The sequence below is a fragment of the Aquila chrysaetos genome, chromosome 8 (assembly GCF_900496995.4).
Source record: "Aquila chrysaetos chrysaetos chromosome 8, bAquChr1.4, whole genome shotgun sequence".
Lineage (NCBI taxonomy): Eukaryota > Metazoa > Chordata > Aves > Accipitriformes > Accipitridae > Aquila > Aquila chrysaetos.
This window is the reverse complement of record NC_044011.1, coordinates 32,074,319-32,098,052: the sequence shown is the minus strand read 5'-3', so window position 1 is coordinate 32,098,052 and position 23,734 is coordinate 32,074,319. Positions and strand designations below refer to the sequence as shown.

Genomic DNA, 23,734 nt, shown 5'->3' with positions numbered 1-23,734 from the left:
ATTATGTTTCAACTTAAGTCTAACATGCCTTATTTACATTTTAGCGCTACACAAACCCTCTGGGGATGGCTATGAAGTTGGTTTATACACAGACCTTGTAATTCCATTTTTGTGGCCAGTGATTCTAGTAAAATTTAAAGGGGAAACAACTATACTGCACTGCTTTCCGTGGGAGGGAAAAGAGGTTTGGCAAGAAAGTAACTCAACAGTAAGAAAAAGTCAAAGGCCGTGACGTCCGACTCCCTCCCCGTGACACCGCGTAAGGACACCGAATGCTTTTTCCCCCACAAAGGCAAGCGACGACACGGGGAAGTCGGCGCACCCAGCGTTGCCGACACAGCCCGGCGACCCTCGGCACGGGCCAGGCTCCCGCACCTGCTCCGGGGATCGCTATACCGAGCCCGGCGGCCGCTCTCTCCCTCCCCGCCGACACTCATCATCAACCTCCGCCCGCAAACCAGCGGCCTGGCTGCGTGCCCCGTCTCCCCCCGCCATGCAGAGGGCGGCAAGGCGCTCGCCGCTCCCCGGCCCCTGAGGGGAGCTGCCGCCTCACGCCCCTCCCCTCTCCGCCCGCCCAACCGCCCGCCGCGCGACGCCGTTGCCAGGGCAGGCGCGCGGCGGCGCCCCGTTGCCACGGAGGCGGCGGGCGGCAACGGCGGGCGCGGCGCGAGCCGGCGCTGAGGCGGGAAGGGAGGGGACGGGAGGGAAGAGAAGAAGAGCGGGGGGGATCCGGCCGCCCGCCGGGCTTTCGGGGTCCGTGGTTCTGCAGGTGAGTGCCTGACGGGTCCGGGTCCGGGTCCGGGTCCGGTCGGTGGGCAGCCGCAGGCCGCCGCCGCCGGCGGGGCGGGACGGGACGGGACGGGACGGGACGGGACGGGGCGCCGCCTCCCCAGCTGCTGCTGAGGGGTTGGGGTAGAGCTGGCGGGTTGTGAAGGGTGAATCCAGCCTCGCAGCACGCCTGCGCAAGGAACGCAAGGGTAGGGCACTGCGTGTGATGCGGGCCCACCTGAGGGCGGCGGAGGGGGGGGGGGGGGGGGGGGGGGGGGGGGGGGGCGGGCACGGCGGGAGCGGCACCACAGGGCTGCTGTGCTTCAGATTTCTAAAAGAAACACTCTGCTCTAGACATCAGCACCCCCCCTTATGCCTGGCACCTCTCTCAGAGGGCGGCGGACTGGAAGTTACCTCAGTTTGTCTTTTTGCATGGTCAGACAAGCAAGTCCTCACCACGTAAGTACGGTGTGGGCCGATGCCAGCTCTTCGACATATTCCCTTTCCAGCAGTTTCTCTCCTGTTAAAGCCAGTCTCCTCTACAGGCCACCCATTCCTCTGTTGCAACCCCAGAAAAAGTCAGCTAACACCGGATTTATCCCATACCTGGCTTCCCCAGGGCCCTGAGCACTTCAGGCTCTGTGGGAGTTTTTGCTCACCCTGTTTCTTGCTCCTGGGTGCAGCAGCACCTTATCACCAACTCCCCAGCAGTCCAGAGGCTTGCAGGGAGCCTGAGCTCTCCTCCTAGCTGAGGAGCAACCTCCTCTCAGCCTCTGTCCCCCAAGGTGTTGCTCATACACCTGATTGCCAGGTGTCGGCTCACCCCGAGGGCTGCCTGCTGCTGGCCGCTTGGGCTCTATTACATTCCAGTTTGGATGAATGCTAAAGTGACTGAAAGTTGCAAGGCAAACCTAAGACAAAAGAACGCACATCTTTTGATCTAATCCAGCCATAACCTTGGGACTGTCTTCACAGCACTCAGAACTGGGCTCAGTTTCGTGGAGGGCTGTATCTGGGCCGAGATCTCAACATGAGATTGAAACCTGCTCAGTTCAGACAGGAAGCGCCAGGGAAGTGACCATCACTCAGCACTAAGCTATGCATCAGCCCAAGGCAAAGCATTTCTGGAGAATTAGCATCAAGAAGGACTGAAAGAGACAACCCAGCATTATAGGCTATTCATTATACTGGAATTCAGTTTTAGGTGGATTTTGCTGTATCATTGCTATTAAACATTAGTCACAGACAAAAAGCCAGTGCAATTATTTGTATAAAGCTGTAAATACAGTGTGGCACTGTTACTATATTGGTTTCTTTTATACTGGCATATAGGGCTCATGCTTATCTCTATGGCCAGTGTGCAAATGGATTAGATTTAGGAAGTGCTAAGCTATTTTTTCTCACTAAAGATAAAATACATGAAAATTTTGTTTACTGGTTTGTGAATAGTGATAAAAGGATGTTTTCGACTTGAAATGTTGAAACTGAAAAATGTTGAAAACTTTAAAAAAGGAGTCACAAGTGCTTCCAGCAGCAGTCAGGCACCAGGCTTTGACAGAGAGTCAGGGAGTGAGAGCGCTGGCCACCAGACCTTCCCCCTCTATCCAATATACTTCAATCACAGCTTGGAAAGCTTTCTGAGAAAACAAGAATCTGATTAAAATTATTTTCTTAATACTAGGTGTACTGGGAAAAGGATTAATCTGAATTTGAAATGAGTTCATGCTCTCAACCAAAACAATGATACAGGCTGGCAGAATGAAGGTCGCGATTCTGTTGATGTTTGTCAACAGATAAAATTGTTCCTAAGAAGATGTTACAAGCTTGGGATTTATGATTATAGCTTCATGAAGTCCTCCCCAGAGCATGACTGTCTCAAAGCCATGTTAACAATACCTCATTTTCCATTAAAAGATCTGTTACAGGTTGTGATAGTTACTTAATGAAAATTTGCAGGATGCTGTAGTTGTATTTTCATTATAGAAGCCAGTTCCACTTGCTTGTAACTCTACCTGACTCTGGGTAGAGTTGTCTATCCCACCTGTCTTAGATTCTGTTACTGTAGAAACTTCTAATAAAACTTGATCTGGTCACTTTCAAGAAATTCTGCAAAGAAGTATTAACTGCCATAGTTAAAATATTATGGTTGTTTTCATGTAAATTGTTGGTTCTTAATGCTTTGAAGCAAAGACTTTAAACTTGGTAGGATCTCACTGGTGGTTGAATTGAGATAACAACATACTTCACCATTGTGATGAAAATAATTTCACTTATGTTTACGGAAATAATTTTGTTACGGTGTGTGAAGTATTAAAAGAATATCATGATAAGCATCTCAAAAGCACCAGGAAAAACTGATCAGGCTAAATCGGGGCTAAAATTCTAATGGAGTGTAACACATTACCCTGTGAGCGAAAAGGAAAGTGCGCAGTAAGTGTAAGATATGCTGTCAATCTCATGTCCTGCATGATGCAAAGGTTGTAGGGAGTAAGTAACACCTAATTGTGTAGTTAAAATGATCATTGGACATACATACAGGGACATTGCAAGAATATTATGTGGTTTGTTGTTTTTCAACCCTATTCTGTGGTGTCTAACACATGCAGCACATATCCGCCTTTTCCACCAGTGCTGCTGATTCTCCTGTTGCCTCTCAAAGCTGCTGCTGTTCCTGCGACAGCCTGTGCCACTTGCGCTCCTGCCCCTTTGCTGTGTCACTGCTGTGGACGCTGGCAGGAACAAGAACATCAGTGATGGCAGGTGTTTACTTACAACTAGTAGTTGCTTGGGTGTGTAAGACACTCTTTAGGTTCAGACGTGCTTTGCAAGTGTGTCATCTTACCTGCTGGAAAACACAGCATTCTGGGACATGCTTATTCTGCATGCTTGTACTTCAGAGACTGAGTGTAATGTTTGTGCAAGAGGTAGCACTCACACTGTTCTGAATCTCAAGGATAATCCATAAAATAAATCCAAATCCATATGCATTGAATATGATATCCATTTGTGCCTTCATCGATGTTACTAACAGATTTCTACCAACTGCAATGCTGCTCACGTTCTGTAGCATTACTAACCTATTTCCATGGAGAATGTAATTTCTTCAGTGTTTACAGCTTCAGGAGGGGAGAAAGAAGGGAAGAAAAGGCAAGTTTTGATCCTAAATGAGTTCCTGAAAAAATGCTGTGCAAAATCCAGGTGCAAATAATGAATAACAGTGGGAAGAAAGGGTGCAGTTTTTGGAAGTAAACCCAAGTTCCTTACTGCTGCAGAATGGTGGGAAACAGAACAAGACTATGAGAGAACATTTAAGCTTGTCAGCTCCATCTAAGTATCTTTAAAAACATTTCTTTTGCTGAATTCCAGTGGTATAAGTACTGTAAGAGCCTTCCCTGTTGTACCTTCTTGCTGCTCCTCACCACAGCCCCTGCAGAGTTTACACCACTTCTTTTCCTGTGCTCAGAAGCCAGGAAAAACTTCGTGTACTGAGGATTTGCTCAGAAATTACTTCCTAACATTTCAGGCTCTAAAAGCTAGACTCCATGGGGGTCTCTAGTTTTTGCTTCTACCAGAGCATTACCCAGAAGTAGCCTTATTTCTCAATTTTAAACTTTAGGACTAGAGTGCCACTATAGTTGTAAATCTTGTCACTAGAAAAAAAATCTATGCATTTATTCGCTTTCACAGGACAATATGCCACAAGAAGCACAACATGGTAGGGATGAGAATAAACAAGCCACAGGCGACAGATTTATTTATTAAGTTATTGCTACTTAATGATTTCATCATGCAATGTAAGAATATACTTTGTGTATGATCAGAATGAGGGTTGTGCAAGACCTAAACAGAAAAGAATTTAGCATTTAAGCAATGTCATATTGAATTGGAGAAAGCCCCCAAACTCTGGGATCAGCTGACCTATTCTGAACACTTTTCATTGCAAAGAGAAAGTCTTTGCATTTTAGTGCCCACTTAAACAATTCTGCAAGTGAGCAGTTTCTAATAATAATGCCATTGAAATAAAACATGGTGTAGAGCTGGTCAAAACTGTTAAACCAACAGTTGTTCTACCAAAACATGATAATTTTACAACATTTTTGCAATGCTCCGTAGACTAGAAAGGGCAGCTTTTAAGTGGCTCCGGGCATTGTATGGTCCTTCCCTACCTTTTCCTTACTCCTCTCCTGAAACACGTCTGCTATTTTAACTGTTACAGGAGAGGAGCAATCAGCGGTGTAACGGGGTTGTTTTGCACATAGCACCCGTGTCAGGGCTGCAGGTATCTTCAGGCAGCATGGCCAGATGCACAGGGAGAGTCCTAAGGAGCTTGTTTAGTGGGGGAAAACACAAGAGGGACGGACAGTTCTCAGAAATCTGTCATCAGTAAACGTGACCCCTGTGTCTGTTGTTTCAAAAATAGGCTGGCCACAGAATTTCAAAAGGAATGAAAGGCAGTAGTTACAGAAATTACAACTGGCATGTTGTACCTGTGGTACAAAAGTTACCGCTCTTTATCTATTCCAAACGTGATTAGCCTTCATTAATTTTTTTTCTACTTTTCCTGCAGTTTTCTTTCAGGCTTCCTTTCCAGAATGGGAGATGTTGCCTCAAAAAGTCTGTTGGAATCGTGCATGCTTCTGCATCTCTCTTAAAACTCATATTTTCTTGGACATCCACAAAGCACCCAGCAGTAGCCAGGCAGATTGCTGAGTGGTGCCATTTATAGGCTATATTGCTAATAAAAAACCAACCAGAAAGCCCAAGTATTCCCTAACGGGATGCTGTTTCTCCACATTTTTTTATTGCATATCCTCTAAGAACACTGTTGTTTTTGGAGTACAGGCTGACCCAAGGCTGGCTGAAGCTGATAGGAAGCTTCCCATCCACTTAAGTGAGCTTCAAAAATGGTCCTTATAATGTCTGGTGCTTGCTTGGCCCTCCAGCCACAAATGCTGAGACTAGCTAAAAGAGGCTAGAAAGCCTAAAAAAAAAAATCAGAATTGAGGCAAATGCAAAGCTGGTTTTCTGCATGTCACGACCCAGACTGGACAGACCAGGGAGTCGTGTTTAATTCGAAATTCCCTCAGGCTAAATTAAGGTGAAAGGACACCAAACAATCAGTTAAAGATTTTATTCATGACAGAAGCAAACTGAACTAGGGAGGCGTGGTAGTAGGTGGCAGGGTTTCTCACAACAGGAATTGGCATAGGACTACTTCTGCAAACTGTGTAACCATATACATCAATTCAGGGAATAAGGAGATCCCTCCCGTTGAGTCACATGGTTCAGAGCAGACCCCCTTGCTTTCCAGACTCCTCCTCAGAGAAGGGTCTAGGGGCGGCTGGATCCACTCTTAGTCTCAGACTTGGTCAACGCTTTATATCTTGAAACGGATGAGGTGTAGGGATTGTGGAAAAGGAAAAGGAAAGAGAAAAGAAGAAAGAGAGAGGAAAAGGAAGAGAGAAAGATTTCACCGGTCCTGGGTCCAGCGTTGGTTCAGTCAGCCGAGGTGTCCAGTCAGCCGAGGGGTCCAGTCCCGGTGGGCTTGCGTGCCCGGGAGCTTCAGTTTGTGTCCTTTTATCATCCTTGCCCCTCCTTCGGGCAGGCACCTGAACTCGTCAGGTTAATGAGCAGTTTGTGAGCCTTTGGGCTTGGGGGTCGTTTGTGGAGTAACTTCTTCCCTGCAGACATGGCCATTGTTTGATCTTTGTATCCGAACAGCTTATCAGAACAGGGAGCTGCGCACCCTCCAGCATGCCCTCCCCCTCTTGTTGCTGATCTCTGAGCTGATGGGCTTTTCACCTTGGTTCCTTGCTGTGCGGGGTTTGTCTTTAAGCAGAACTTGCCCCACCATAATGTTTGAGACATTAACTCTTTCAGTCTCTCACACTGCACTGCACTTTTCTCAAGAAGCATGTGTTGCAGCACCTGGGAGAACCTTTTTCCATGCCAGTGCCCCACTGTCTGCACCATTTTTTCCCCAAGGGTTTTGCTGCAGAGGAATGCAATTTACTCTTCCAGCAGGAAGTTCATGCATCAGCTACCAAAAAAAAGAATGTGCTCAGGTACTGATGAGGTGATGCTAGTATTAATTTTATATTTCAGCAAGTGCAGAGGACACTGTGACTTGTGGGTTTTTTTCCCTTTGAAGTACAAAAATGACAGATGATCAGCCTCCCTCTTATGCTTCCAAGTAATTGTAGATTATAACAGTTCCTTGAATGGAAAGCAGTTACCTTACAGTTTCTTAACTTAATTTTCACCTTGAATGAGACTTCAGAACAGCTTGGAGACTAGAAAGAACAATTTTTCACGGTGCTACATACGTTTATATAGTCTCTATATATGCTGTATATACTAAACGAGATAAATTCATTCAAAGCTTAGTGCTCTGTCAAGTTAAAGTGGATATTTTCATGCCTTGAACATAGTTAGATTCCTATTCTTATCGGCATGTAATTATAATCTCATCTCTGAGTTCACATGCTTTCTTCTCCCTATACAGAAATTACGTCCTTGAAAGAAGCCATTTTTTATTATTCGAGGATGTTACCGGTAGATAACAGACTTCTAAACTTACAGATCTACAAACTTCTTCAGTGCATTCACCAGAAAGACAAGAAGCAAATAGAAAAGCTGGTCCAGAATGGATTCCCAAATCTCATTAATTTCACAGAGCCTGTGGAAGGATATAGTGCCCTTCATTTGGCCTGCATTAAAAATGACACCGACATGTGCAGCTTCTTGCTGGAACAGGGAGCTCATCCAGATGTCCAGGACAAAATGGGACGTACTCCAGCAATGAAGGCAGCTGAGCTAGGCCATGAGATGGTTTTGGATTTACTAGCAAAAGCTAAAGCAGACATGACTGCTGTGGATAATGAAGGGAAAGGTAAGTAAAAGGAACCTTATCAGACCAGAAATACCATAAAACGACCCCTTGCTGTGTTACACACTTGCTACATATGTTGTGTCCAATCTGTAGAGAGGAACCGTGGTTGAGGGTAATCCTTACAGCTCAACAGAAGCTATTGGCTGTAAGAGCTTTGATGAAAATGAAAATAATTCTCCCTGAACAGTCTAGGGCTTTAAATCATAGGTCTCTCCAGTACATAGCTGAAAGATAACTTGTGATTGAGAATTGTGTTCCTCCCATGACCTATCACATATTAAATTCTGGTTTACTCCCCAAGTTCAAATGCCCTAAACTAGAAGTCTTTTTTGCGTGTATATATATATGCCCTAAGAGAAGTTAATGGGTCTCTGTTGAAGGAGTTTGTCCATTCAGCTGTGAAGCTTACAGCCCAAGTAACCTTTCTAATAATTTAGTATTGCACCATATTCCCTGCTGGTTTTCTTTGCAGGTGTTTTGTTTTACTGCATTTTACCTACAAGGCGGCACCACCACTGCACACAAATCGCCTTGGATTATGGTGCAGATGTTAACAACTGTACTACTGATGGGAAGCCTGTATTTCTACAAGCCTGTGAGCAAGCTCATGATATTAAAGAAATATGTCTGAATTTCTTAGAAAGAGGAGCAAATCCCAATGCAAGAAACCCAGTATGAATATTTCTGTAACTAAAAACATTTATACAGGAGTTCAAAATCGTTACCAGATGACTAGAATATATGACCTTAAATCCTCACATTAAAATAGTAAAGCAGTGGGAAGTGCTTAACTCTGTGGCCATGCCTATTCCCTTTTCTGTACCACCCTTTTGCAAAAGCAGGGATTTAAGTCTTCTGCTTGAACCACATATCCCGATTTAGGTTTTTGTAGATTAGAGTGAAAGTATTTTACAAAAACAAAATGTAACTGGGCCAGCTCTTAGGAGTTGCAGTTCACTGTACTTCAGTGGAGCAATGCTGATTTGTACTTTGCCTGGATGTGCCCTAAGGTTTTCAGAGTTGAAATAATATTCACTAAAAGGCGGGTCCAGCATGAAAAACCTGATGGAGAACCAAGGCAGGAACAAGGCATAAGAAACTCTTTTCTCTCTTTTGTATGCCTTAGACATTTATTTGTTTACTTCCTCAATTTAACAAAGACCTGAAGGACTGAAGCTCTGTGCTGTTGATCAAGTCAAGGAGCTCAAGCTTTCCCTTAAAGCTACCCATGGCTCTTGCTTTGGTCCTAGTTTTGCAGTATCCTTCCTGGTTTGTAGTTATAGCAAAAACAATGTTTGGAAATCCTTATTTCATCTTCTCAGGCATGTGTCTGCTTCATGCACTCAGTGTACCTGCAGTATGAGAAACCTGCATTTTTTTTGTAATATGATGGGCACATACCTGGTCACATAATGGGAATGGTTTGCTAGACCCAGAGAAAGACAGATACCGGGGAAGAACGTATGGTTCAGTGGAACAGATCCACAGCTCACTGCTCTCTTTACCCCTGTGTAGAGTGGCAAGTCAGATATTCTAAGTGTTACTGTGGGCCAACATGTTAATAGCAGGTGATCCCTGATCCAAGATGTGCTCTGTTCTTGGGAAGGTCATCAGATCTACCAAAGTCAGCCATTATAAAGAAAATAGGTAATGCTAATCACAAACATACACTATTATGTAGAAAAAGAGGCAGCACTAATGTATTAGAATGTGAACTTTTCCTCTCAGAACAGTAGTGAAATTCCCCAGTTGCTCTGCCTTCTCTGTAGCACTTCTCCAGCCATAGCTCCTTATGCTCTTTCATGGTAGAGGTGGTATTGTGTTAAATTTTGTAAACATGAGAGCATGCACACAGAATAAGGAATTCCTTAACTAAGGAATTGATTTTCATGGGGACTATTCAGGGGATTCAAGTTACTAATGTACTTGAGTTGCTGGGATTTGACTACACATTTTAGCAGCATTACAACTAGATTCTTAAAGTTTACCTACAAGTGTCTTTGAAACTTTTAGACTTGTCTCCTTTTTTTGATAATACCTAAAAAGGAGACCTTCAGTTTTATGCCACCTTGCAAAAATCAGATCATATTGTTCCAACCTGAATTACCGTACGAAACATTCTGAATTGCTTTCTTGCTACCTTGCAGGCTACGGGTCGCACAGCCTTAATGGAAGCAGCAAGAGAAGGTGTTCTCGAGCTGGTGCGTGGTCTACTTGAGAGAGGAGTCGATGTTAACCTATTTGACCTTGAAAGACACAGCGCTGCACATTTTGCAGCCAAAGGTGGCTTTTTTGAGGTATCGTCATTTGTGGTGCTAAAGCATTGTTGCAAAGCCAAGCCTGTGTTATTTTTTGTTGTTATTAGGGTTTGTTGTTGTTGGTGTATTTTTATTTTGAGTCCAGTATCTCAGCTGATCAAAGCATAATAATCAGCAGTCAAGAAGAGCTTCTTTTTAAGTATCAAATGGAATCCAGTCTCTAATACTTGCAGAGCCTTTTTTGCCAAGGTACCTCTGAGTGTATGTGCTAGTGTGGCTGGCTGGTGTGAACAGCTCCAATGGAGAGCTTGTTTCTCTCAACGTGTAGCATGTCACTGCTGTGTAACATGGATGAAACATTACCCTTATAAAAAGGGCAGATGCAAACAGCTGCAGATAGGCACTTTCTTCCTTATTCCCCATATCATCTTCAAAGCATATAAAATGATGCAGTTTTGATGGTGCATGCAATGTCAGTTACTTTAAGACAGTGGCCTGCAGGAGGCTGGCAGGAGTGAAGATTGTCCTTGATGTCTACAACTGAACAAAGTTTCTATTTCCTGAGTTAAGTAAGCACAGTACTATAGAAAACTTGAACATTACGTACACATTGATCAGCTGGGCGTGGGAGAGAAGTTCACTATATAAACTGGGAATATATGATATTACATTTCTTTGTAAATCATTCTCACACTTCCCCTCCTTAAGAAACAGACAAGATTTTTGGTGGTACCTTGTTTTTTCTAGATTCTGAGGATTATTTCAGCTTACAATGGAGACTTGGGCCTGATTGCTATGAATGGTAACACGCCACTTCATTACGCTGCAGAGGGAGGATTTGCAAATTGCTGCAAGTTTATAGGACAAAGAGGTACATTAAAAATAAGTTACTTTGCAACTATCATGTATATTCTATTTCGGTGCTAAAGGAAAGATTTCATCTGGGCATCTATAGAATCATAGAATAGTTTAGGTTGGAAAAGACCTTTAAGATCATTGAGTCCAACCGTCAACCATGCCCACTAAACTATGTCCCGAAAGTGCCTTGTCTGTGCGCTTTTTGAATACCTCCAGGGATGGTGACTCAACCACTTCCCTGGGCAGCCGGTTCCAATGCCTGACAACCCTTTCAGTAAAGAAATTTTTCCTAATATCCAATCTAAACCTCCCTTGCTGCAACTTGAGGCCATTTCCTCTCATCCTATCACCAGTCACCTGACAGAAGAGACCAGTACCCACCTCACTACAACCCCCTTTCAGGGAGTTGTAGAGCGTGATAAGGTCTCCTCTCAGCCTCCTTTTCTCCAGACTAAACAACCCCAGTTCCCCCAGCCACTCCCCATAAGACTTGTGCTCCAGGCCCCTCACCAGCTTCGTTGCCCTTCTCTGGAGACGCTCCTCAATGTCTTTCCTGGAGTGAGGGGCCCAAAACTGAACACAGTACTCAAGGTGCGGCCTCACCAGTGCTAAGTACAGGGGAACAACCACCTCCCTGCTCCTGCTGGCCACACAATTTCTGATGCAGGCCAGGATGCCGTTGGCCTTCTTGGCCACCTGGGCACACTGCTGGCACGTATTCAGCTGGCTGTCAACCAGCACCCCCAGGTCTTTTTTCTGCTGGGCGGCTTTCCAGCTACTCTTCCCTATGAAGGATTTGACTCTTGGGTATCATGTGGCAAATGTAATTCTCATTAATAAGTGCCTAACATAGGGCATTATGACTTATTTCTACTCATGTGGCTGAGATAAAACATTTCTCAAAGAAAGCAGCAGAAACATCATAAGTTTGTATAACTTAGAATTGGACTGTATTAAGTGGTTCTGGTTTTAGTTGTTTTTAGATGTATAGTATTGAAACTTCCAGTTGAAAGTTAATTTTTGGTTTGCTGATAATTTTTAAAAAAGATCTCTATATAGTCATGGGGAAAACTTCATGCCCATGGGTATTGAAACATACTCCAAAGCAGCTGTGATAATTTTCTAACTTAGTCAGATGATCATAACACTTCAAGCTTTGATTCAAGAAGACCATGCAAAATCCTATGTTCTGTTCTTGTGATTCAAACATTTAACTAGTGATCCATCACCAAACTGCAAGGTTGGGGTATAGAACATTGAGGGATATTTTAATCTTAGTTTGTTTCTTCTTAACCTTGCTCACTGCTTCAAGTAAAAATGTAAAGTTTCTACTGAACCTCTGCCTTTCTATACATATTCATGAGTGTACAGATAAGTAAAGCATGGGTTGCCCATTGAATCTCCCTTTGGGAAACAAATATGGACACATGACTAACCTTCCAGTCTGGGATCAATGATGTAGTTCCATCTAGTATCACTATTTCTAGTTAAGACAGTGTAGAATTGTAGACCTGTGGCGATTAGTTGCATGTATATTACAAGTCTCTTCTATTACATAATTAGGAATTCCACTGCATTATCAGTGAAGTTGTGTCCACATTTTTAGGCTGTGATCCTACATGGACAAACTTGTTAACAAAGACCCCAAGAGCCGTTGCCAAGGAAGGCGGTTTTAAAGCAGCAGCAGCAGAACTGCGTAAAATTGAAAATGCCTTTATAAAACAGTCCAAGCCTGGGGCTAAGGAGGACAACCCCCGCTGGGCACTGAGGCTGTACGACTGGTCCTTAGAGCACCAGGCTGCCCTCCGCAAGGAGTTTCAGGCCTTTGACCAAGGAGATGGGACAGTGGCTAAAGATGATTTTATATCAGTTATTCAGAAGCAGTGTGCCTTTGTGGACATTGAACAAATACAAACTATTGCTGAAATGCACGAAGGATCTCACCCTCAGGGAATCAACACTGAAGAATTTTTTAAAGGCTCTAAATACCTGCAGAAAAGCTGTCTTGTAACGTCCTTTGGACCGAAAGGGAAGAAGGGGAAGAAAGGAAAGAAACGAAGAGGCAAAAGAGGCATCGCCATCCCTGTGCCGATCTGTGTTATCCCAAAGAGCGCATGTCCACGTAGGGAAGATGGCTTCCCTGTGTACATGATTGAGGCTATTCAGAACATTGCTGAGAGCTACCATTTTAACCGAGACCACCCATCTGCTCATCCTGTGCACGACAACCGTGCCTGGTATATAGATGAGCCAAGGAAAATGTACATGAATATTAACTACCTTGTCAGAGCAGGAGACATTCTGTCTCTACAGAAAGCATTTGAGGAGGGTGTGCCAGTAGACATAAAAGATAAGTATTACAAAACACCTTTGATGGCTGCATGTGCAAGTGGGAACATAGATGTTGTGCAGTATCTTCTGGAAAAGGGGTAAGATCATTTCAGAGATTTGTTTTTAAATTGCTATTTTAGAAGGGCTTTGAAAAGCATAAATTTCCAGTAAACATTTGGTTGCAACAGGCTATGGTTTGTTTTTTATTTACATAACATTTAGTATTAAATTTAGTTCCATAAGATCCTGCATTACAGAGGGTTAATTTATTATTTTTCACATTTTAGTAACAGAGAAATAGAAACACCCAAGAGGTTCTCCACGTCTGAAATTTTTGGTGTCTGGGCTGCCAACATCTTGGTCAGATGCAGAGTACCTACACATCCAGTCTGTTGGAACTGCAGTTAGTTCATACCCATGTCTCAAATAGTGCCTCCTCAAAACTGAACTCTCAAAATCGGATAAATGATTTTGGGGAAATCAGGCTCAAGTGACTTGCTTGAAATCATCAAGGCAATCCTGGACTTCCCTGTTCCACATGCCAGGGCCTTTGCATGCAAATGTTTTAAGGGGATAAGCATTCTAATAATTTTTCTCTGCAACCTCAGCAGGCTGAGGCAGCAGGATTTACACCAGAAGCGCGTGCTGCTATTTAGTCTGTTCCTCACTTTAGAAGTGCTTCAGCAATTTTGTAGCCTACAGGCACACTTGTGAAAAATCTCAATGGCAGCTTAAAAATGAAAGCAATTTAAGAAAGATTCAGTTATACTTGTATAATAGCATAATCTCTTCTTTTTTATTGTCAAGACTGCTGTAGTCCTACAGCCATTCACATAAACGCTTAAATGAACATTTTTCAAATATATTCACATTAGCTTTGTTCTCTATCTATAGCTAGAATTCATTTTAACATTCATTTCTCAGGATAAGTGGCTGTAGTCGTTGCTCCTGTTCCTGCAAAGACTTAACAGCACACGGATCTTTACACACCCTGGTAATTACACGGACATTCCTAGAGCATATGGAAAGCTGTGTAAATGTGTACATTCAGGTCTTCCAAAAATAAGGATGCAAAAGTTAGCAAATTAATCTCTACTGCTTTCGCCAAGCCTCACTAGACAACACGGGAATCATATCTCATCATATTTAACAGTTAGACCTAGAAATGCAATAACTTAGTTTAAAAAAAAAAGTACCAATTTTGAGATTTTTAAATTGACAGAAATCAGAAAATGGAGACAAAAGTTATCAGTACAGTGTTTAGCTTTGCATCTTTCAACAGCATGGACTTTCAGATACTTTCAGTTTGGCATGGGAGTTCAAATACTTTTTACAATATAACCTTTTCAGTATAGTATCACAAATCCATATGGAATAGAAAACAAAACATTTATCCAGAGCTATAGAAAATGCTGAGGTTTAAACATAAATTGGTGGTATCTACTTTCTATCTTATTCCAGAAAGTCTCAGAAGTAAATTTGGGCTAAAGGCAAATTCAATGCTTGATCAGGAGAAAATGCTGAAGAATTTTTAAGTCAGTGCTGTGTTGTCCCTGTTCCCTTAGATCAGTTTGTTTCTGATAGAATGAAGTTAGCAAAAAGGATTCAGGGGCAGACAGACTATCAGTACAGGCATGGAGGCTGGGTTGAGAGTGAAAGCGGAATAACTGGAACCACTTATTTTAATGAGAAATATAAAGGAAATTAAAACTGCATACGAATAAACCATAATGGCTAAGCAACTGAACGGTAACAAAGTTAAAACTGGTAGGTCGGGGGAATTTACTGTGTTAACATCTCACCAAAGGCAGAATTCTGAAAAGATTAAAAATTTAAACAGGAAAAGAAAAACAGATAAATCTGTTCTTTTGATCGAGTTAAATATTAACCATCTGATCTGAAGAGCAAAAAAGCTATCCCTGGAAGCAGCTTCCTTCATAATCTTTCTTCCTTCTCCCTCCCTCCATGTCTTTTGGGAAGACATCAGCTCTTTGTCCCTAGAGTAAATGGGACAGTGACCTCTAGGCTGTCTTAAATACACTGCAAAGTAATTCACTCTGCTTGAATACTAGGGAATCCCCTCATGAGGTTTTGACCCCTTCTGAACCTGCGCGTGGCACATGTGGGAGATGGCAGATCTGGGCATGGTCTGTGCTTTCTTCAAAGATATGAGGGAACGATATTTCTTCCCTTTTAACACCATCAAGGGGCTCTAGTGGCTCTCGTTCCCCAAGCCTTGCTTTTGCATCACCGCAGCCCAAAAGCTCCCAAGGCAGCCAGTTGCTAAAGGGCTGATAATGCTTTTCCCCTCAGCTTCATCCGAAGGCAGTGTATTGCAAATATCTCCCCCAAACTAGCCCTTGCATCCTCCAGAACGTGCCAGTTTTAACCTGGGAGCAGAAACGGATCTAGTCCAGTGGCACAGTGGCTGAAAAAGTTTTAAATGCTCAGATTTTATGAGGTAGACCTTCTCCAACTCATTTGTAAATTGGACAGTAGGCAATTTTGCCATGGGTTTTAGAGCACCTGTTCTTGGCCCAGAAGCATTCTTTTTTCAATTCCTTAATCTGCTTCTTGCCGTTCTCAGTGAAGCTGGAGCACAAACACTGGCAGCATTTTACAGGACTTACCTGTTTGAATGCCTATTTTTCTCTGTACCTGTGAAAACCTCCATGTAGAAAACACTGTGTTGACTTAGAGGGGGATATGATCACCACCCAGGCACACTCTTACAATTAATATATAGCTTGTCATGGAATATCAGATACTAAAATGGTTTCAGAGTAGCAGTAGCAATATGAAAATATTTATTTACATTGACTATGCCATTGCAGCGGGCAGTTAATGTTGATTGTACTTGGAGCTGTGGATGTTACCATATCTAGTAGCTAGCTGCATCTGCCACGGCTCCTCTTAACTCTTTTGTAGGGCTGATGTAAACGCAACAGACAATTTCATGTGGACTCCTCTCCACCACGCTTGCTATAACGGACACATAGATGTTGCTGAACTGATAGTCAAGGCTGGAGCGGCAGTGGATGCACCTGCAATAGGCAATGCAACCCCACTAATGAGAGCCATTGAGATCTGCAGATTGGATATAGTCTGTTTTTTAATCAGTGTGGGTGCTGACATCCAAACGACAAACAGCAATGGTAAATATCAGTGTCTCCCCAAAAGGAGAGGCCTGTTTCCTTATGAGTATACATGTTTTATTAAAAAACTTAAGCTCTTGGAACACTTTGAGAAGTGGTCTGAATTTATGATTGCTGTCAGGATCAGGATGAAGGTAAGAGTTAGGTTCAATTAGTTTTCTACAGTATGGAGTCACTATTCTAAGGACTCAGCTTTCCTGGGGTTTATGCATCTAGAAAATAAAGTAACATGATTAATTACATGATTAAGGAGGCTATTGCCTCTCACAGGATAAATACAGAGTTATAAGTGTCTTTAATGAAAAAAATTCTAGCTAGTTATTAATATTATTTAATGGAAAATTAGATTTTAGTTGTGGCCAGTGTGTACTCTGCTACCATTTAAATCCCTTATTTTTATGCACAGGCAGTGCTGGTTAAAAAAAATTCCTTGCTGCTTAGCACATAAATATTACTCCTTAAGAAAAAAAAAATTGATTTAACAGAAAAACAAGTCTGAACTGATATTGAAGTGTTACTTCCTTGCAACAGATCCCTCATTCAGTATTATTTCCTCTATATTCAGAGTAATTTAAATAGTTGACATTTATCACATTTTAAGCCCTTGCTGGCACATAGGAATCAATATTGCTGTGTAACGACTTTCCTTCCCAAAATGCCTTACAGGTGAAACTCTGCTTGTAGAAGGGATGTGCATTCTCCATTTCTGTTGCCATGTGAAGTTCCAATTCACACGGCAGTTTAGTCTCGCAACTACTTTACAGCCACAGGGTCTCATCTCGTAAGGTCCAGGGGAGTTTTTCCTTTCTTAGGCACTGAAGGTGTTCAGCACTATTTAAACCACGGGGCTTTCCCTTGATTCCTTGCCGGCCACAGAGCAGGCACTGGAAGAGGTAGATACCTGCAATAACTTGCCCTACATTCCTAACCTTGTACTATGCTGGCCATCTCCTAGTGCTACATGCTTGCAGCTCTCGAAGATCAAAATTACAACCTGCATGACCAGCATATTAAGCTGCAAATGTCAGGACATTAAGAGCAAAGCAACCACTCCAAGAATTCCTGCAATATTTGGTGTCAAGGCTTGTTTCTGCAAGCAGTGCTGATGACTGCCAGTTGTCACACCAATGTCAGGCACGCTGCTGGCACACTGAATGGTTAATAAAAGAGAGGGCTAACTAAATTCAGTTGACTGTAGTGTCATTGTCCAGTTGCAATAACAATTACCATTTTCATGGCTTATAAAGATATTTGTTTTTTTTAAATACAGGAAGGAATGCTCTTGATATTGCTAAAGTATTTGCAGATTCTAGAATAATTGATCTGCTCCAAAATAAACTGGAAAATTTGCCAAAATCACCAGAAAAAAAAGCAGAGAAAGAAAAAGTTGTGAAGCCAAAGTCACCTTCTACACTGATGCCTGTAGAGGTACAAGCCGTGAAAAAAAAGGTATGAGAGATGGTAACAAATGATTGATTTGCAAATAGTTAGTAGAGTGCTTGCTTCTTTCATTTATTTGCCATCCATGTCTCTCTACAGCTATAAATCAGGCAGTTTTGTTAAAGTGAGTCTTTTCAGAAGCCAGTACTAGTTCTTGTTCATCGGTTGAAATTTTAGCTTGTTAATTATATGAACTTCATGTCTTCCCCAGTCCCACTTAAGAATCATGTCCTATATCCCTGACAGGGCACAGAAAAATATTTCCTCCTCTTCTCCCCCTTCTCCTGAAGTTTATGATCATCTAGCTCTGTTGTGATAAATACTGAAAAACTGGTAACTGTAATTTCTTAAGGGGAGCAGCTGTTTCTTCACAGGATAAGACCAAGGCCCTTCAAATTAGTAGAAAGGTCTTTTTATTCTGCTAATCCAACTCACTGAGGTGATATCAGGCTTGCTGACTTCTCATTTCCCAGGTTGTCTCACATCCTTCCTCTTCTACTGTTGGCCGAGTCCTGATTCTCAAATCCCACACTGATGTTTGGCCGTTGTACTTCTAAACGCCTTTCCTGCACCCCCGGCAGCCTCGAGTACCTCACCATTGCCCTAGTTCCCAAGCTGACATCAGCCTTCATGACCACATCCTGGTTGTCTTATTGGGGATGAGATCTTCCTGATTTACCAGCAGTACTTGTTAGTCAGACCCAAGATACTCTTAAGAGAGAAAATGCAGTTGTATCTGCATTGCTGGAAGTGTCCTTCAGCAGCCCTGCCCCGGATGGTGTAGTAAATATGTCCAGTAGCCACTGGTCATTTTCCCCCTTTCAAAAATGTTTTGTATGTCAGGGATAGTATAGGACTTTCATAGGCAGGATGACGACAACCTTAGGTGCTTATTTATTCATTTCCTGGCACAGGATGGAATCACCTGCGGTACTAGGCGATTGTCTTGTGAGTCTTAAAGAGCAGTTAATGTTTTAGTGTCCAAGGAGAGTCATCCTCTACCTTTTAAAAGGTTTCCCCTCACAATTTTTGGTTATAAAAAAAAAAACAACCCGCAAACAGCCAGCTTTAATAAAAACAGATTCTGAACAGAAAAAGAAAAACACACTGACAGTAAATAGATAGGAAAAGAAGTATCAGAAAGAGCAGGATGTGTGCCTTGCTTCCGAACATGATGTGTTTGTATAACTGATAATGTCTTCTCTTTCAGACTTCACAGGTATCTCTGCCAGCTGTAGAAAAATCCATTCTTGAAAAGACAACACATTCTCTTAAGGACAGCGTTATTTATCTGAACTCTTTGATAACCAGTGGTGCTACAAAGAAAGATGACATTGCATTTAAACCCAGAAAAGTACGTACAGTAGCAAAACATGAGCTCATTGTCATGTTCATTTAAAGCTAGATCTTGCTGTAGATCAAAAACCAGAACAATCTGATGAAATGACTTCACAATTCAACTAGCTTATAGATGATGTGACACAGGCTAGAGAGATTGCCACAAAACAACAGTAAAGAGCTCATATATATGTGTATATGTATTATATATAGTATATACACATATATTTATATAAAACAAATTGTCATGGAAATCAAGTTCTCATCAGGTTTTAAAATAGGATTAAAGTGGACCTGCAGCAAAATACAAATGCAACAACGTTGATGGTATGGATTTTTACATTCCCACACTTAAAGGAGTCCTTGTGCATGGGACCAGCACCAACTTCTAACTTGCCTTCTCAGTTAGTTATCACATGATTACTTATGTCAGTGACAGTTACTGAACTAAATGGATCACAGTACACTAAATATCTACTTTCTAGAGTTAGAATACTGGAAATACAATTTTTGTATCAGGGACTTGTTAATACTCATTCACAAATAACTGAGAAACAGAAAAAGATTATCACAGAGAAGTAATTTTTTAAATATTTTTTTTTCTTCTTAAAAAGGAAAAGAAAACCATTGCTGACAGAGAAGTTTTATTTGGAGTTTGTTTACCATTTCCCTAACCCTGATTTGTGCTAGTTTCTGCTGTGGTCTCAGGGGAATAAGGCTACGTTGCCAGTGACTCTACAGCTAATTACTATTTTCCACTCTGAGGATCTTGGGCCCGAGTCAGTCATTCTAAACAATTAGCTTTGGATCTTCTTTCCCACATTATCCCTAATCTGAGCCCATGGCATGTTATAGATTGGAAGTGACAACAAGAGAATGCTCTGTTTATATGTACACAAATCATTGTGGGATCTTCCACTGGGAGGCTGCACTAGTTTTTGTCTGTGTCTCAGGATGGGAAGGAGTGCTAGAACATGGCTCTGTTTGGCTAACAGTATCTTCTTAATGCTGCAGTTGTGGAAGTCATGTCCAAATTAACTACAAATACCTTTGTTTTGTAGATTTGGGCCCCTGAAGCTGCAACAGAGGAGCTAATAAGAAAGCAAGAATTGCTCCGTGAACGCTTTAATCTTGATGACCACTCAGAAAGCTTCACGAGCCCCTTTAATAGAAAAGTTACGGAATAAGAACACCAGCTGGAAGAAGCTACTTCAGCACGTATTTTGAGGGGACAAAGATCAAAAAGGCTACTCCTCTGTAAGGAAGGAATCATGCAGTGCTCAGTAAATGTAACTCAGTTGTGACAAAAAAAAAAAGTAGCAAGTTTTTAATCTGTAGATTATGTTGCTTACACACAATCTTTTGTTAAGGGCTTTGTCTGGAAAAAAGGTTTCCAAGTCTTGGTGCTGGCTCAGTGTGCTTCATGGATTGGCTGCTGTTGTGACACATACATCCTTTGTCTTTGGAAAGGTATGGCTTTATGAGGCTATTTTTCACCCCAGCAAAAAACTTCTTCCTGGAAGATATGTTACCCTTTCTACTAAAAGGGTGTTAAATATAAAGAAATGAAGATAGCATTCAGTAATTATTTAAGACAACAATGTACATGGTTGTCTGCAGAGACAACAAAGTACAGAATTTACAACCAGGACTACTACTGTCTAGTGTACTGCTTTTGTGTTCTGCCATACACTTGCAAGAGTGCACAAGTCTTTCTCCTCACTTACTGAGGATGTATTCCCCAACTGCAGTGTTGCAAAGTTGTTATCAAGACCTTCAGATATTTTCAGCAAACTTGGAAAACATTCAGAGATTTTGTGAGTGCAGGCTCTTGTATTAACAGCTTCATCCACAGCTAATCCAAATCAGTGCTTGCCCCTACAACAGTGAAGTCAACAGATATTGCCCCTGCTATTTTAATGAGTTCTTCAGTCAGGAAGGAATTGGTGTCTTAGAATTAAATTGACGAGGCTGTGGTAATGAATAAAAGTTCATTTTAGGAAGTGTATAATGTCAGGATTCATGCAATAGGAGCAGGCCAAAACAGCATGGGTTCCGCTGAGGGACTCTGCTCCTCTCGAATCCTGTTGATAATGTCTGCAAAATGTTGGCAGCACAAAAGTGAGTCCAATTCAGAGCTTCAAAAAGGCAGTTACAGGTGAGAAGTTTTGGGTAAGCAGAGGCTGGAAATGCTGGGAGTGTTTAGCTTAGAGAGGAAATAAGTGGGAGGGAATGCAATAAAATATATCTAAAGAAGCAAAAAGTGTGGAGAAGTGAATTGAAACCTCCTATCTGTTCTTTCACAGGATACAAGAACATTCAGACTACAGGGAAAAAAAAAAAAGAAAACAGCACACATTAAATACTGTACAATGTGTAAATAGCCTGTGGAACACTCTAGCCCAATTATCCTTGGAAACTTAAAGAAATATTTACATAGATTGTGAGAAAAGTCTAGTTAACTAACGCATAAGGGATAAAAATCCCTTGTGTTTCAGGACCTCAGCTAATTACTGTTGGCATATGATAGTTTTCTAGCAATGCAGTTCACTTCCCGATCATCCACTGTAGTGATGTGCAAGTCCCTTAGGAGAGAAGATGACACTAGCCTAGACAGACACTGTAAATTAAATCAGCTCCTGGTTTGATAGTACCCATTCTTCAAATTTATTTTAATGTTGTGAGACTTCAAGAGCTGTCTGGCTCAAGAGTACAGCTACTTTTGAAAATTTGTTTTCAAACATACTCTCCCTCCTTTTTTTGAACTGTAAGTCTTGAACTCTGGAATCTGAGCTTCAAACTGGGTTCTTTCCTTCTGGTTCATCATTTCTTGTAATGAGAACCAAGTTTTGCCCATGCTGATGTGTGTGATACAGCATTTCCATGCCTGGATTTGCCTAGATATGAAGAGAGCAGAGTAGAAGATTGTTGGGGAAAGCCTGCGTGGTCACGTTCTTAAAGACACCACCACTGCCTGCATGACGCTGCATGCAGTGATCCCTTTATAACTCTAGCTGCACATCTAAATGCAAATGTGATATTTAGTAGCAACCAAGACAAATGCAGAGTAGATATATCTAGTGAGATACAACTTTCAGATACCACTACTGAACATATTGTTTGTATGAATGTGGTTGTGCCCGAGTAGTTTATGACAAGTTGCTTACATTGAGAAAATATCCTGATATGTTTAGCATTTTAATAGTTCTGTATAAAGAAAGACTTTACAGGCAAGTGAGATACCATTTCAAATATCAGCTGTCTTGGAATTCTTAATATCAGCATATCATCTTTGCCTGTCAGCATAAAACTTCTGCTGGCTGCAGATGATTGTAAATAACAAAAATAACAGTGTTAAAGTTAGTCATAGAAGGCAGTGCAGGCAAGGAGCAGGAAGCCCATGAACAGTTGTAAGTAAAACTGCATCCCTAAGAGGAGAGGCATGGGGTCAATTTGCTAAACAGTAGCCATCAAAATAAAATCAAGCAGCACTGTCAGAAACTCCTAACTTATCCTGTAACGTAAAACTGTGTTTCTGACAGAGTTATATCATGGGGATTAGCTAGGTGAGTTCTCCGCTGTTAGAGCCAGTTACTCAGCTCTCCTCTCTGGAAGTACCACAGACATACTCCTCGCTTGGGTAAATACTGCCACGTTAAGATGTGGACCGTTTTCTGCTGGCTGTGTTCATTAGGGTAACTGTAACCAAATTGACAAGAACTTGAATGCAAAGGGAACAAGCTAACCTGGCCAGCAGAAAGGGCTGTCTCCTGTATCAGTTTGGATCACATTTTAGAATTAGGCTTGTTGGTGAGTAACCTCTGAAAAGGTTTTTCAGAAAAGAGTGTGCTGAGAGGGGGCCATTTTCTGTTCCCATAGGAAATCCTTATGACCACCATCCATGTGCTTTGTCATCACAGCCAAGATGGGCTGCAGACTCTCACAGTCTTCACATGTTGTCCCACAAGAAGAGGGGGCAAAAGTTGTGCCTCAGCTGTACACAACACGATGGTTGACTAGAGAGAAATATTTGTGCTCCTTTGGCCTGCTGGCTTCCCCATAGCCGCCTTGTCTTCTCCATAGCAGGCTGCCCAAAGAGTTGGCAGACTTGTCTCACAAGTTACCACCCCATCTCTCATCCAGCTCTCGGTCTGGGACTGACTGGCTTTCTGCAGGAGCGCAGTGCAAAACAATGGAAGAGGTGAGACAAAGCGTCATCACACACAACGCAAGGTTAGCCACGCAACCACATGCAGTTGTGAAGACAGCTCATTTTGTGCAAGAGAAGAAACATTTACCAAACATACATGAGGGACATTATACAGGACTACCTATCCCAGGGATTTCTGTCCCCACCCCAAATTGTTTCCTCAGGCTGGCTTGGTTGGTGCTTTTTGCTGCTATTACAGGGCTGTGGTATTGTTTCGGGCTTTCCAAGTCAGTCTCAACATTAAGATCTTATTAACCAAGTGGCCTCAGTGCTGTCTGTTGAGGGTACCAAATGGTAAATGGTGGCACTATTGTATGTCTGAGCCTTCCCTACAGTCGCTTTTAAAGGGGGAAAGGCAGTGATATTTTTGTGTTAATTTACATATTGAAAAAATAACTACCTTGTGGCATTTTCAGAGAACTGAGTATAATAAGCACCTAACACTGACTTTAATGGTGTTTTGATAACTAACACCCAATCAAAA

At 42.2% G+C, this 23,734-nt stretch overlaps 1 protein-coding gene across 5 annotated transcripts; it reads left to right on the top strand.

Moving 5' to 3' along the window:
• Positions 1-705: 705 nt before the first annotated feature.
• ANKEF1 (ankyrin repeat and EF-hand domain containing 1) lies at positions 706-20,442 on the top strand. Of its 5 annotated transcripts, none has more exons than XM_030023502.2 (10): positions 706-769; positions 7,274-7,660; positions 8,133-8,332; positions 9,808-9,957; positions 10,666-10,789; positions 12,383-13,205; positions 16,036-16,262; positions 17,533-17,711; positions 18,913-19,056; positions 20,102-20,442. In XM_030023502.2, the coding sequence occupies exons 2-10, from the start codon at positions 7,315-7,317 to the stop codon at positions 20,225-20,227; spliced, it is 2,319 nt and encodes a 772-aa protein (XP_029879362.1). In that variant the 5' UTR covers positions 706-769; positions 7,274-7,314; the 3' UTR covers positions 20,228-20,442. The 5 variants fall into 5 exon arrangements, with proteins under 5 accessions (XP_029879362.1, XP_029879361.1, XP_029879360.1 ...); XM_030023501.2 differs by lacking the exon at positions 706-769 and adding an exon at positions 1,108-1,227; XM_030023500.2 differs by lacking the exon at positions 706-769 and adding an exon at positions 2,996-3,528.
• The last annotated feature ends 3,292 nt before the right edge of the window (positions 20,443-23,734 follow it).

Coding starts and splice junctions, on each gene's coding strand:
- ANKEF1 (XM_030023500.2), top strand. CDS start 3,369: ATGCAGCACATATCCGCCTTTTCCACCAGTGCTGCTGATTCTCCTGTT. Junction 3,529..7,273: donor AAGAACATCAGTGATGGCAG/GTGTTTACTTAC, acceptor CTCCCTATACAG/AAATTACGTCCTTGAAAGAA. Junction 16,263..17,532: donor CCAAACGACAAACAGCAATG/GTAAATATCAGT, acceptor TTTTAAATACAG/GAAGGAATGCTCTTGATATT.